General features: G+C 43.3%; 1 protein-coding gene across 1 annotated transcript in view; it reads right to left on the reverse strand.

The window, feature by feature from the left end:
• LOC111951617 (sorbin and SH3 domain-containing protein 1) overlaps positions 1 to 15,324 on the reverse strand; it is a 73,577-nt gene that overhangs the window by 19,559 nt on the left and 38,694 nt on the right. Inside the window, 10 exon segments of the mRNA XM_070434876.1 lie at positions 110 to 156; positions 159 to 297; positions 549 to 743; positions 1,005 to 1,130; positions 1,577 to 1,691; positions 2,071 to 2,117; positions 3,901 to 4,074; positions 4,352 to 4,437; positions 6,988 to 8,454; positions 10,800 to 10,975. Of these exon segments, the coding sequence (XP_070290977.1) occupies positions 110 to 156; positions 159 to 297; positions 549 to 743; positions 1,005 to 1,130; positions 1,577 to 1,691; positions 2,071 to 2,117; positions 3,901 to 4,074; positions 4,352 to 4,437; positions 6,988 to 8,454; positions 10,800 to 10,975 (2,572 nt within the window).

The following is a 15,324-nucleotide window of genomic DNA, read 5'->3' on the forward strand; positions in this document are numbered from 1 at the left end:
GGTAGGGTGGGGCAGGGGGAGGCGCGAAGGGGAGCCATTGGGAGATGCAGTAGGGCTGCCCAGGTGGGCGGCACGGGGCTGGCGGACATGGAAGGGGGCAGGTACTCGCCCAGCGATAAGACACGGAGGGGAGTGGGGGTAGAGGAGGGGTTGGGCAGCAGGGGGGCCGGCACCCCCTATGGTCAGGGAGATCCACTCAGAGGAGATGCGCGTGGACCTCGGGGACACAGAGCGGCGGGGGGAGCGGGGGGGGAGGGCAGGGGACGTGATGAGCCGGTTGCTACGGACACGGTTCAGCTTATAGACCAAAAATGCGCCATCCAGAGACAGGGGAGGACGAGGGACAGAAACGGGAAGATTAAACATTAGACATGAGTATGAATAAACAAAACACAAATAATAAAGTTATATAGTTATATAATAAATAGCAATACTAGGCCACAAAAGTAAACAAAAAAAACTGAGGCAAACTTGGAGTGTATAGGATTGTTGTATTCCTGGACAGACAGCTATACAAGAGAGTGTGTGTGTGTGGAGCGTGTCATTACCTGAGGGGAAGCATTGAGGCTGCGGTGAGGTGATTGGCCAATGGGTGGGTCTGGATAATCCAATCCATTCTTGATTCTGGGTCGTTTATGCACCTCTATGTAGGTGACGGGGAAGATACCCTGGCGATTGGACCCGGAGACCTTGCCCTCGTACCAGTTCTCATCGACCCTACGAATTAGGATGATCCTCTCTCCCTGTAGACACATTGGTATCGCGTTAGCTCATATGATCGCACATTTCGATGCATAGCATTGAATAACATAACATCAAGCACAAACTAAACACCAGCATGCACAATATTTATGTTAAACATACTGTATTTCCTGTATCATAACACTATGATGTTACTATGCTGTAATACTTTGCGATTTCCATTTTGTATTACGCAAAAAGAGGAACAAATGTTACAACTGCTCCTAAACTCAATAGCTTTAAAACCTCGCTCTTCAGTTTACCTTTCTAAATGACATCTCCACCACCGTGTCCCCTGTGAAGTTGAAACGTGCTATGGCCTCTCCATACTCCAGCACCTGCACTGGGGCACTCTTCTTTGGCTGGGCCTTCTCCGTGGGGGGAAGGAGCTGGAGCAAACATCCACACAAATCCACAAAATACATCAGTCAATTCCAATGCTAGAAACAAGTTTCAAGTTTAGGAGGGTATCGGTTAAAGTCAACGCAAGGTACCAGTGTCACATTCAGGAGGGCACACTGTAGTAAAAACGCTTTGCGACAGGAAACACATATGTGTTTTTAATGGACATGTTCAGGTAGCACTTCCCTGTTTCACTCTGTTTCAGAACAGTTTCTTCTTACTGAACATGACTCCGGTGAATATCATTACTGGGACTCTTACTTAAACTTCTGAACTGACTGGTGTCATAACCCTGATGAATTGACTGGTATCATAATAACCCTGCCCTGACTAATCTATTTGGCACGTCCGTCGGTACCGTACTATAGTGAGTTCCATCTAGCAAGAAAAGGTCAGAGTTCATTTTGAGTCAAAACACAGGAAGTGGTTGTACCTCAACATAACTCCGTGGGAAGATGCCGACTCTGCCGTGATGCTCCCCTTCGAACCAATTATTATCCACCTGTCGAATGATGTACACAATGTCTCCCTTTTGAAATGGCAACTCCCTGGGAAAAAAGGGCAACAACAAACATAGGTTAGCTATTGGATTCAACAATATGCATTCATGTCAAAAATGCAATATGAGCATAATGTTAAAGGCATCTGAGCAATATGTCAAAGTACGGCAGAAATATGACCACATATCACCCACTGTAAATATTTCACTCAAAGACTTAGAATGACGTCTCCCCACGTGTAAATTGCTATGTGAGAGTGGAGATTCATCTAGACCGCCATCAGTCACACAAATGGTACATAGGCCTACGTGTTACAGTCACGTGATGATTACAACACGCCAGTGTTTATATTTCACTGCAGCTTCAAATTATTTTGTGCATGCTCTTGAAATCACTTATGGTATGTGTGCCAATGACTTTTACCCACTTTAGAGTCTCTGCTCTGAAGTCAAACCGAGCCAGGGCTGGAGTTCTCTGTAAACAAACAAAGCAAGGACTGTTAGAAAATAAGCATGGATAAAAGAGACTGGACTCCAATGCCCTGTGAGATGTACGGAACGATGGTTATTCAATTCAGGCTGGTCTTGCATGCTAGCTTGCAAGATTCACACAAGACTATCTTCTGGTTTATGTTCACAGTCAATTATACCCTCATCTTCATACCCTGTAACAGTGGTGTAAAGTACTTAAGTAAAAATACTTTAAAGTACTACTTAAGTCGTTTTTTGGGGTATCTGTACGTCACTTTACAATTTATATTTTTAACTTGTACTTTACTACATAGCTATTGAAAATAATTTTATTTTTACTCCATACATTTTCCCTGACACCCAAAAGTACTCATTACAGTTTGAATGTTTAGCAGGACAGAAAATGGTCCAATTCACATATCTATCAAGAGAACATCTCTGGTCATCCATACTGCCTCTGATTGGGCAGACTCACTAAACACACATGATTTACTTTTGATACTTAAGTATATTTAAAATCAAATACTTTTAGACTTTTACTCCAGTAGTATTTTAGTGGGTGACTTTAACTTTTACTTGAGTAATTTTCTATGAAGGTATCTTTACTTTTACTCAAGTATGACAACTGGGTACTTTTCCCACCACTGCCCTGTAGTAAGACATTGTTGATTCATAAAAGTTGAGGCACATGAAGAAAAAAAATACATATCACTTGTACATGCCAGTTGTAATATACATTTGTTTTCTTCTCCACCGCTTATAACGCACTGCAAATGAACACTAACTTTGTTATTATATGCTTCCAAAACGGAATAAAAACATAAACAAATATAATCCAGAGTACTAATTTGTACCGGTTACGTACAATGGTAATTAGTTAAAATGCATAAATGTTTTTGAGTGCTTGATTTAATCTCTGAGCTCATCTGGTTGTTACTTGTGCCCTTTCAGTGTCCCTGATCCACTGAGAATATTCTAGCAATGATCTGAATGAAACAGCTCTTGTGACTGTGTTTCTGTCCGGTGGTAAATACTGGGCTCCTGTGGACTACAGTTAAACAGATAGAGCACTGCCAACAGAGGAAGCTGACTGATTAAAACGTAGTGCCTAGTGGTTAGAGCGCTGGGCCAGTAACTGAAAGGTTGCTGGATTGAATCCCCAAGCTGACAAGGTCAAAATTGGCCGTTCTGTCCCCGAGCAAGGCAGTTAACCCACTGTTCCCCGGGCGCCGAAGAAATAGATGTCGATTAAGACAGTGTTAAATGCGGAAGACACATTTCAGTTGAATGCATTCAGTTGTACAACTGACTAGGTATCCCCCTTTCCCTTTTAAATGTGTGCCAGGGAATACACAGTGAACAGCAGGTTTATCATGATGATAATATATGTTTGGCAGATCTATTTAGCTGGTCACTGAAAATAGAGTAGTGTATGGTATTGTAGTGAGGTATGTTGAAATGGTAAATCACAGAAACATAATGGGGGAGGGATCAAAACTGTGTTGTGCAAGCAAGTAATGCTAGCCTATGATCTGCTTACCTATGTTGGGGCGAGGGGGGGTATATTGGCCCGCTAATACAGCACTAATAAAGGCCCAGTACACTACCTTTATGAAGAAAAAATAAATATATATATTTTTTATATACAGTAGTCGGAAGGTTGCCGATGGGTTACTGGCATTTGCGGGCGGGTACGTGTGAACAAACAGCTGACGCACCACTTACGCACACACACCACCAAAATAGCTGTCATTTTGCACAATGAGAGGGATGTTACTGTACTGTACCTCTGATCCGGATTTCCTCTTGTCTGTGTCGTTGATGTTGATGTTGAGCAGGTCTCCGAAGCGCTCGTTAGTGATGAACTGGTGGTGGGTGGGAACGATTCCTGTGTGTCGCCTCGATGCTGTGTCAGCCTCCTCCTGCTCCCTCTTCAGCCGCCGCTGCTCTTCCAAGATTTTCTGTCAGGGAAACATACCATAATCTGCTAGTACATTTTTTGTATTTCACTTGTTCTTGTATGCCACATTAATAGTTCTGAGGACCGCAGACATTTTCAAGATGAGGATACAAAAGCAATTTTTAAAATTGTTAAAATATTTCACAGTTTTTGTTTACACAGAAACGTTTAGAGTTCTATTTCTTGGTCAAAAAGAGAGTGAAGCCCTATCAGGTTTTGTTGAGATGACTAGAAACGAAACATTTCAGAATTTATTAAAAACTATAAAGAAATGTTACCTCTTTGTCTCCATGGCGTCTCCTAACCACTTCATCCTGGCCGTCACCAAGGTCTCCTTGGGTGAAAGCCTGGGACGAGTCTGAATCTAGTACGAAAAATGAATTCATTATGTCCTGAAAATCTGATTGAACATTTTCACATAACAAAATTCATCAATAATGCTGCTCTCAATATCTGTAATATACACTACCGTTCAAAAGTTTGGGGTCACTTAGAAATGTCCTTGTTTTTGAAAGAAATAACATCAAATTGATCAGAAATACAGTGTAGAAATTGTTAATGTTGTAAATGACTATCGTTACTGGAAACGGCAGATTTTTTTATGGAATATCTACATAGGCGTACAGAGGCCCATTATCAGCAACCATCACTCCTGTGTTCCAATGGCACGTTGTGTTAGCTAATCCAAGTTTACCATTTTAAAAGGCTAATTGATCATTAGAAAACCCTTTTGCAATTATGTTAGCACAGCTGAAAACGGTTGTTCTGATTTAAAGAAGCAATAAAACTGGCCTTCTTTAGACTAGTTGAGTATCTGGAGCATCAGCATTTGTGGGTTCGATTACAGGCTCAAAATGGCCAGAAACAAAGTACTTTCTTCTGAAACTAGTCAGTCTATTCTTGTTCTGAGAAATTAAGGCTATTCTACACTGTCTACACTATTCTACAATGTCTACACTGTATTTCTGATCAATTTAGATGTTATTTTAATGGACAAAAAAATTGCTTTTCTAAGTGGCCCCAAACTTTTGAACGGTAGTGTATATATTTTTGTTTTTTAAATAACCCTAACGCATTGCAATACCACAATTCCAATAGATGTATAAAGCATAGTTTGACAAAGCAAGGGAACTTGTAACATTGTACCATATAGAACTAGTCATGCTCCAAAGAAAAGGTGTCATTTTCAGTATGATAAAGGAAAAATACACACACAACCCCAAAAAATAATGAAAAAACATACACTAAATGTACAAAAACATTAATAATACCTGCTCTTTCCATGGCAAATACTGACCAGGTGAATTGAGGTGAAAGCCTTATTGATGTCACTTGTTAAATCCACTTCAATCCATGTAGATGAAGTGGAGGAGACCGGTTAAAGAAGGATTTTTAAGCCTTGAGACAATTGAGACATAGATTGTGTACGTGTGCCATTCAGAGGCTGAATGGACAAGATTTAAGTGCCTTTGAACAGGGTATGGTAGTAGGTGCCAGGCACACCGGGTTGTGTCAAGAACTGCAATGCTGCTGTTTTTTTTCTTCATGTTTATCAGTTTCCCGTGTTTATCAAGAATGGTCCACCACCCAAAGGACATCCAGCCAACTTGACACAACTGTGGGTGTTCTGAATGTTTTGTACACTCAGTCTGTATTCTTGTACAGTGTATATAGTAGCTGCGGTGTGTCATTGTGATTGTTAACTACTACACAAAGTCTTTTTTTGAAGCGCATGACTGTCTATCTACAGTATATGGGGGAGGTCAGCAGCAGAGCAGTTCATGGATCAAGAGAGTGGATCTTATAACTACCATGATGGATCAGGAGGGCTCAAATGTGTTATTGATGAGCTAAAGAAATATGAGCTGTTATTCATCAGGTGGGGTGGGGGTGCAAATCACTATAAGGAAGGTGTTCTTCATGTTTTGTACACTCAGTGTATATTCCCGCATGCACGAAACAACAACAAACACAGCAACACACTATGACTAAGCTTTAGGGTGTTGTTGATGGAAAAAAAGGCAGAGAGAGAGAGATCGACAGCTATAGAGGCAACAAATACTGTACAAAACATTCCGATACAATACTGTGACTATGATATGGCTGGTGTACAATGTGAATACATATCACCCTACCCATATTACATATCACCATCACCAATGAGTAATCTAAATTCCACACTGACATGTTTAGTGCCTCATCACAGTCATCACTAATTGTACTATGTTACTCATCTTGCTTCCCACCCAGCCTTTACCAAAATAGACATTGCACAGTGCCTCCAAGCAAAGCACCATAGTAAACCCCTATAACTCCCAACCTCTTGTGACAGAAATCCATGTTTTATCACACAGAATAAACACAGGAAATGCCAATACCAGCTATGAAGACATAAGAGGGAAAGCACATAGTCTCTAATTGAAATACCAGTCCTGTCAGAAGGAGGATGACAGATGAATGGAGGATGCATATTTGTTTACCTCAAAGCTGACCAAAACCAAACCCACAAAGCCTTAAAAAAATTCACGGTAACACATTACTTGAGGGTGTATACAGTACACAAGCCATTTTACACGAAATTCAATATATTTGAATCAAAATGAAGGTGTCATGCAAAGTTATTCAAGTGTTTTGTGATGGGTTGGTGGGGAAACAATTTCGTCGGGCAAGAAAATGAAAATGGAAAAACCACCAAAACACCAAAAACTGAAATGGAGAGGCTGCATTGTCACTTTGTCACGAACCACAGAGACTAAAAAGATGGAAGGTGGTAGCATCACGTTGTGAAAAAAAAACAGACACAATGTCAGGAAGAAAAGTTTTGGAGAATAAACAAAATGAGTGGCCATAGAGATCGGCATGGGTGTGTAGGAAGGGTGACACTCAGGTGAAAGTATGGGGAGGAGATAGCCACCTCGTTGATGAGCTGCCAGTGGCTGCAGAAGATTCCCATTGGCGTCCATGCTTCCCCCATTAGTCAGGTTGTTGTCACTGTCGGTCGGCGCACCAACTCCAGTGCCAAGCCTCTCCAGCACCTCCAAGGAAGAGAGACGCTGTGGGATGAGGGGCCTGGGCTCACTAGAATGGGTCTGTGACCTTTGACCTGCCATCACCTTAGCGGCTGAGAAATAATTTTTGGCCCGGTGAGACTGGAGAGACCTCTTCACCATGAATGGTGCAGGGCCCATGAGCAAGAGGTTTGCGGGGAGAGAGGAGGAGTTCTTTATTTTCTCCTGAGTGGAGAGTTTGTCCTGCTGGGCTGAGGCCTGCTGCTGCCTCTCATGCCGCCGGATGGTGGTGAACCGGGTATAGGAGGCTGGGCAGGAGCCTTTGCACTTGCTGCTGGGTTTAAGGTGGTGGTGGTTGTGGAGGTGGTAGTTGTGTGGGGGAGCAGATGGAGTGACTGGTGCTGGCGGACTGTTTGAGGTTCTGGAGAAAGTGACCACTGGGGGTTTCTCTTTTGGTACTGGGGCTTTCTCTGTGGAGCCGTGCTGCTCTATCTCTATCTCAGTCCCAGAGAGAGACTCGACTCGCAGGGTGTCACTGTACTCCGAGGATGCCACCGCCTCCACTATCTCGCTGCCTGATCGAGAGGCCTCGTCTTGGGCTGCCTTGCCCTCCGTGTCCTCCAGAGGGCAGCCCTCTGTCTGCCCAGGGTCAGTGACCAGCAGCAACTCAGCCGAGACGGCACACGCCATGAAGAGGTTGGCGGCGCCGTGGTTGTGGGTGGTGCCAGTGGGTAGCGTTGGCATGGAGGAGGAGCGTGTGGGAGTCGGGCTGGAGCGCTGGATGATCAGTTCAAACGCCGACACCCTTGACGACACAGCGTCCCGCCGGGGAATGTTCCCCCCTGCCTCGTCCCCCTCCCCATCAGTTTCATTGATCCCCACCTTTTCAAACAGGGAGGTCAGGCTACGGACACTCCCGTGGGGGCTGGAGCCCGCCGAGTAGGAAGGTCTCTGGATGCTGTGCATGTTCCGGTACAGGGTGGAGAACTCTGCTGTGCTCCTTCTAGTCTCAGGGTTGCCATTTTGAAAACCAGTCTCAGAGTCAAGGGGGAGATCATTGGAGTCTGAGTCTGTGTTTGAGTGTAGTCCGCTCTCCCGGGCCTCTGCTCCTGTGCTCCCTGTGTATATATCCTCACAGCTGTGTGCCTTTGGGTGCCTGGCGGGCACAGTCCTCCTGTCCTGGCTGTCACCACTAGGGGCCATCAGCTTAGGTTTGAACTTCGAGGGGAGGATTTGGGGTATGCAGGCTTTGGCGGCGGATAAGGGCTTCTTATTCTTACACTGGTAACCTAGGGCATTACTGGCAAGAACTGATCGACTATTTACAGAAGAGCAGGGTGAAATTATATAGCCATTCCCACCTTGATAATCCACTGGCAAGCATGCAGAACAACAGAATAAACAGCGCATTAGGTTACAGTGGTCACAAATTCACACACACTGAAGAAAAGACAGGGTCAACACATTTCTAAGGTTCCATCAGAAGTTGATGGGAGGGAGAAAAAAAACTTGATTCATTTCACATCAAGTAACAAATGACTGTTATACAACAAATGACTTTGTTATACAATTAGTAAGGATACTTGTAAAATGAAGTAAAACACTTCGCTTTGAGTGGAGCAGTGAAAATGTTGATTTTGACCCAAGTGTGTAGTATTTTCATTGGATCTGATATGCTTATTCAATCACAATCATTCGGAATTAAATTGGTGGTGATCGTAAGCAGCAACATAAAATAAACGAAACAACAGAGAGGGGCAAAGAGCAGGGAAGTATGGCATGCGTGAAATGCTATGTGGACGTAATGTTGGTAAGCTTGTTGTTCGAGTGAAACACTGGACTTCGTTTTCTAATATTTGCAACTTTAACCGCACAACAGAGAGTTAGCTTTGAAAATGTGTATTACATTTTTTTAATCCAGTTAACAGTTCATAATGTACGTGTTCATAAGAAATACAAAATGACTCTATAAGCTACTTGCCTATCTACGCACTACTTAACACAATGCTTACGAAATAAGCCTCAGCGTTGAGGAATTAAGCCCAAAAAAGCCCTTCCTTCTCAGGGACCATCACGGGACACAGTCTCAAATAAAACGGTAAAAAACGACAAGGTCGTTCACACCCCTGTGATGAGTAGGCTATGGTTGACTCTCACCTCAGTAAGCGATGTGCTAGTAATGCCAAGTACTGTATGTGCTGGTTCTACCACAGTAAGGAATGACACATCACAGTAGGGAATGATGACACATAACTGCCACCAGCTGTCGTGAAAGTAACTCTACAAGGATTCCAAATTCTAACTGGCATTATTCTTATGAGTCTGTCATTTTGGCTCAGTCATATACGGCAGATCTGCAATATCCTCAGTGTCCTGTTTGAGCTCCACACACTGAAAAAGTTGAACGCTACTGTTATTTACATGACTATGACATTATAAGGGGACGTTACAATCTTAGCCTCTAGAACAGCCTGCAGGAAGCAACGTTCGGTGACAAACAAAGTGTTCCATTATTGTTTGGAAGAGCACGAAGCAGAGCCACATGATGAGTTGTTTCTTTGTCTCTGTCTGCACTTTATCTTGCGCTGTTTGTACTGTAACCGAGTGTCCACAGAGCTAAGGTGGCGTGTCTCTGGCAAGCCATAATGAGAAAGTGCGCTAGTCAGTTGACTAAGTCTTCTCAAGATAACTCTGGGCGGAATTCTCTTTACAGCAGTTTCCACAATGTTATGGAAAAGGGACTTCAGTCAAGACTTTTATAGGATAGGGACTTGAACTGCAGTCAAGTCATCTGGTAACTTTGTTTCCCAATACAGTAGGCCTACTAGCCATCTAAAATCATTCTGCTGAGAACAAATATTTCTTATTAACTGAGAAGGGCAGAAGGCTCACAAAAAAATAAGAATATAAAGAATACATTTGTGCATCTGGCAAAAAACTAAAACAAACTCCAAATGGACTGGCGCGATGGTGGCTTGGGGCAACATCACCTGGCTGTGCCCCTTCCTTTCTCATCCCCTTCCCTGCTTTCCTCTCCCTCTCCCCATCGCATTTCTCTCCCCTGGTCATGTGTGCATGAATTACTGAACTCCCTCTGACAGCTGACTTCCTCATTCCTGACCACCCTGCTACGTCCTTCTTGTTTATCTCACCCCTGTCTGGCCCAGCCGTGAAAACCAGAGTCCTGTTTATCTCCCCCTTTCCTCCCCATCCGTCCCCTCGCCTGGACCTTTGCTCCCTGGCTTAAGTACCACTTCGGAGCCCTGCCCCCTAAGCCTCTCCAACGACCGCCTGGCCCGCAGAGGCAAATAACTGAAGACGAGGGGAAAACCCAAGGTTAGCCTAATAGCCTTCATTCATTGATTTCGCGTGAAAACCTTCAACAGCCTAACTCTCAATGGATTTCCAAGCGGATATGGACAGTTTGGTGAAAGATCCGTGATATCAATAATAAATCAAATAAACATCTGAGAAAAAAGAAATGCTGCGAGATGATTGGCCCCTGGTGTGAAAAGAATATGTGAGCCACTCAAGGACATTCAGAGTTAAAAGGAAACACATGTATCCCTGACAGACACTTTTATGGTTCATCATCCCCGTAAGTCATTCGGTTCTGTCTGAGTGGTAAAAAAAAAAAAACTTCCAGAGTCACACTGTGAAGCCAGTTCAGTTCCCCCCACGATTTACTGGCAACATGTGTTGAGTGGTGGAATCCTACCTTTAGAGGAGGTGCTGGCATGGCGCTTGTTGAGGGCCCGCAGGCCTTGCAGGGGAATATCACCGCCCTCCAGGATGCTCTTGTAGACATAGCGGTCGCATTCTGGAGCCGCTGGCTCGCTGCCAGACGATCCTTCGTCCTTCTCCACCTCGCTGTGTCCGGCCTTACACCCGGAGCTAGATATGGGGTGAGAGAAACAGGGAGTAAAGAGTGATTCAACCTAAAAAGCAGCTTTACTCAGAAAGCCTGATTAGAACAGGACTACGTGTTTACACAACCAGCTACTGTAGCTAGAAGGGAGCATGCTTCAGTACATGCCAGTGTGGGCAATTAAGTGCAGTCTAACTGAGTTAAAAATGTTGTATAAAATGCATTTTATGAAAGGATAAAGAAGCATTGCATTTGTATTTACGCAATTTTGCGAGTCGCAATATGGTTCGACTTATTTTGAACATTCTGTGGTTCATTACTTGTTGATTCAGCCTTTTTGTTTACTTGTATTATGGGAACATGAAGAGTATAACGACGCTTTCATATAAGAATGCTTGGAATTTGGACCTTGACGTAAAACACTCACTACTTGTGCTCACCACCCTTATCTTAGCATTCCACAGGGGCCGTTTGGAGAGATTTCGAAAAAAATATTGCCTGAACGTTACCACATGTTGCTCCTGCCTCTCTTCTGCTATGCACCTGTACTTTTCTCAGGATTGCTCTGAGGAGAGGAGAGAACTTGACGTCTCCCTGCCTTTCTATTTGTGCTGCCGTGTACGAGTGGAGGCCATTAAACTGACGACAATTTTCCAGTAACGTAGTAAGTCACGTGGAAAAATAAAACAAAGCCTGAGAACAACTTTTTTCAGCAAAAGGAATCACTCCACCGACAGTATCTTTACAGGGTAACACAAAAGTAGTTTAATTCCCATTGCCGGATATTCTACTTTCCTGTGCTGCAAATGAACAATAAAAAAACTTTTGGGGACACAATAGACACACATTTGAGGGCTCAAGTGAAGTGAGGCGTGAGGAGAGTAACAGGTTTTCCCCAAATGAGTTAGGCACTCTGACATGGTGCCTGGTTACAGTTTAACAGGAAGAACCAAATGTTGGATTATAAATACCTCCTTTTTTTTTAATTCAACCCCCTTAATAAGAACCTATTTCATAGTTCTCAGAAGAACCAACCATTTGGGATACTGCCTTCATATTCAATTTAAAAAAAACGTAACTATATAGGGTACATGCAAATATTCAAATAAATACCTCTTAGCAGGCTACATTGGCTCTACAGCTCCTTGGAACCAACATCCCATCTGTCATACGACTGAAGATGTTCTGACCCAATAACATCTAACCAGCAGGCATCGAGCTCAGAGAGCTTGATTGTTTGATGATGGATAAAATTGCAAGGCTAAGAATAGATTGATAGGAGCTTAGCCTGTTTGAAAAATGGCAATATTTGAAATACAAAGCCTACAGCTGATAGCATCTCATTCAATCGTGAACAGTCGAATGACTGAATCCTGTTCACGCACACGTCCGTTGCTGACCTATACTGCACTCAGAGCTAAAAATATCTGTTTGAGTCCCTTGTTTATACACACGCCTGTATACAGTAAGCAATGTGGTACACAACAATGAGGTAAATGTGTACTTGAAAGTTCTTGAATATAGGCTAGGCCTCCAATTTCAAAGAAACCCCGGTAAAACTCTCACGCCCTAAACATGTGTCTCGTATCCGCTTGAGGAAAGCACGTGGGACGTACAGCTTCGTCTCAGCAGCTCATGGCTATTTGAAACACATTTCTTGAACAGGCGATAGGCTTCAGAGCACAAACTGTTCTTGACGCATCACYAACATGATAAAACATTATAGCAAATCAAAGCGGTTCGGGCCAACGAAGCCAGTGGTCTGACAGGTATTATTATTTTTGTTCGTCAAAGTAATGTGCAACTATGATTAGCTATTGACCGGAAACAAATCGTTGTTGCTCATTTTAAATGGGAATTTTCAGAACTTGGGAGTAGACAGTTGATGCAACAAGTTACTATACATATTTGTTAGACCTCTACAAATACATGTTTATTTATTGACAAAGAAAGGCTTTAGACTGAACCAATGCATTAAGCAATCCATCTAGACTGTAGGCATTAGTTAAAGCATGTAGTATTCATAAAATTACATATAATATAATATAATAAGTACAAACAGATGTCTCTGTTAATTAACTTATTGCAATACATGGCAATATCAATAAGCTGTGCTACTTCATATCCAACGAGCTGACGACAATGAATATACGTCAAAGATTTAGGATGACAATAAACTGTTCAAAAGAGTTAGGGAATATCATGCAGTGAAATCCTAATATACAGTGCATTCGGAAAGTATTCAGACCCCTAGACTTTTCTCTTTTTTTTTTTTTTTTTACGATAGTGCATTATTCAAAAATGCATAATATTATTGTTTTTCCTCATTGATCAACCCCATAATGACAATGCGAAAACAGGTTCTTGCTATGAGACTCGAAATTGAGCTCAGGTGCAATCTGTTTCCATTGATCGTCCTTGAGACGTTTCTACAACTTGACTTGGAAAGGCACACACCTGTCTATATAAGGTCCTACAGTTGACAGTGCATGTCAGAGCAAAAAAGCTGTGAGGTCGAAGGAATTGTCCGTAGAGTTCCGGGATAGAATTGTGTCGAGGCACAGATCTGGGGYAAGGTACCAAAACATTTCTGCAGTATTGAAGGTCCCCAAGAACACAGTGGCCTACTTCACTCTTAAATGGAAGAAGTTTGGAACCACCAAGACTCTTCCTAGAGCTGGCCGCCCGGCCAAACTGAGCAACCAGGGGAGAAGGACCTTGGTCAGGGAGGTGACCATGAACCTGATGGTCACTCTGACAGAGCTCCAGAGTTCCTCTGTGGAGATGGGAGAACCTTACAGAAAGACAACCATCTTTGCAGTACTCCACCAATCATACCTTTATGGTAGAGTGGCCAGACGGAAGCCACTCCTCAGTAAAAGGCACTTCACAGGCCACTTGGAGTTTGTCAAAAGGCACCTAACGGACTCTCAGACCATAAGAAATGAAATTCTCTGGTCTGATGAAACCAAGATTGAACTCTTTGTCCTGAATGCCAAGCGTCACATCTGAAGMAAACCTGGCACCATCCCTGTGGTGAAGCATGGTGGTTGCAGCATCATGCTGTGGGGATGTTTTTCAGCGGCAGGGACTGGGAGATCAGTCAGGATCGAGGGAAAGATGAATGGAGCAAATTACAGAGAGAACCTTGATGAAAACCTGCTCCAGAGTGCTCAGGACCTCAGACTGGGGGCGAAGGTTCACCTTCTAACCGGACAACGACCCTAAGCACACAACCAAGACAACGCAGGAGTGACTTCGGGACAAGTCTCTGAATGTCCTTGAGTGGCCCAGCCAGAGCCCGGACTTGAACCCAATCGAACATCTCTGGAGAGACCTGGAAATAGCTATGCAGCAACGTTCCCCACCCAACCTGACAGAGCATGAGAGGATCTGCAGAGAAGAATGGGAGAAACTCCCCAAATACAGGAGTGCCAAGCTTGTAGCATCATACCCAAGAAGACTCGAGGCTGTAATCGCTGCCAAAGGTGCTTCAATAAAGTACTGAGTAAAGGGTCTGAATACTTATGTAAATGTGATATTTCTGTTTTTTATTTGTAATAAATTAGCAAAAATGTCTAAAAACTTGTTTTTACTTTGTCATTATGGGGTATTGTGTGTAGATTGATGAGGGAGAAAAAACGATTTAATCAATTTTAGAATAAGGCTGTAACATAACAAAATGTGGAAAAAGTCAAGGGGTCTGAATACTTTCCGAATGCACTTTAAGTTTGGAGAGAGATGGAAAATTCCATGTTGAAATGGAGGGACAACTTTCAGCCAATGGACCTCAAGAAAGTCACCATGGCGAGGGCTAGAATTCCTTACATTTTATTGCGGAAACAAAAATAGCGCACATAAATCTCTGCTGACAAAAACAAAGTGATCCAAGTCGTAACGCTGCTGGTTTGCTTAATGACCAAACACCCGCTTTCATATAAAAGTTATTCTTGTCATACGATACAGGCGCTTCACACACCCACTCTGGGGGGATAACGTTTTACGTAGCTGTAGGGGTGGAGTAGAGTGCAGTTCCCTGTCTCTCTCCACTCACAAATGACATCCAGGTTTGACTCAGGGACTGTTTTCTTTCAGCTTTAAATAAATTGCCACATAGTAACCATGCCCCCCACCCCCAAATTTTCTCCAAAGCAGACAGAGGACACACTGTACTGGCAGCTTTTACCCTCGTTAATAGGAGCCTTTCTCTTTCTCTCTCTCCCTCTCTCTCTCTCTCTCTCTCTCTCTCTCTCTCCCTCTCTCTCTCTCTCTCTCTCTCAGGAAGCAGTCTCAGGGGAACTCTTCACAGAGTGTTCAAATGCACACAAAAAAATCCCTGCTGACAGCACTCCTAAAAACGTGCCCTAAACACAGA

Source organism: Salvelinus sp. IW2-2015, linkage group LG25, assembly GCF_002910315.2.
Source record: "Salvelinus sp. IW2-2015 linkage group LG25, ASM291031v2, whole genome shotgun sequence".
Classification (NCBI taxonomy): Eukaryota; Metazoa; Chordata; class Actinopteri; order Salmoniformes; family Salmonidae; genus Salvelinus; species Salvelinus sp. IW2-2015.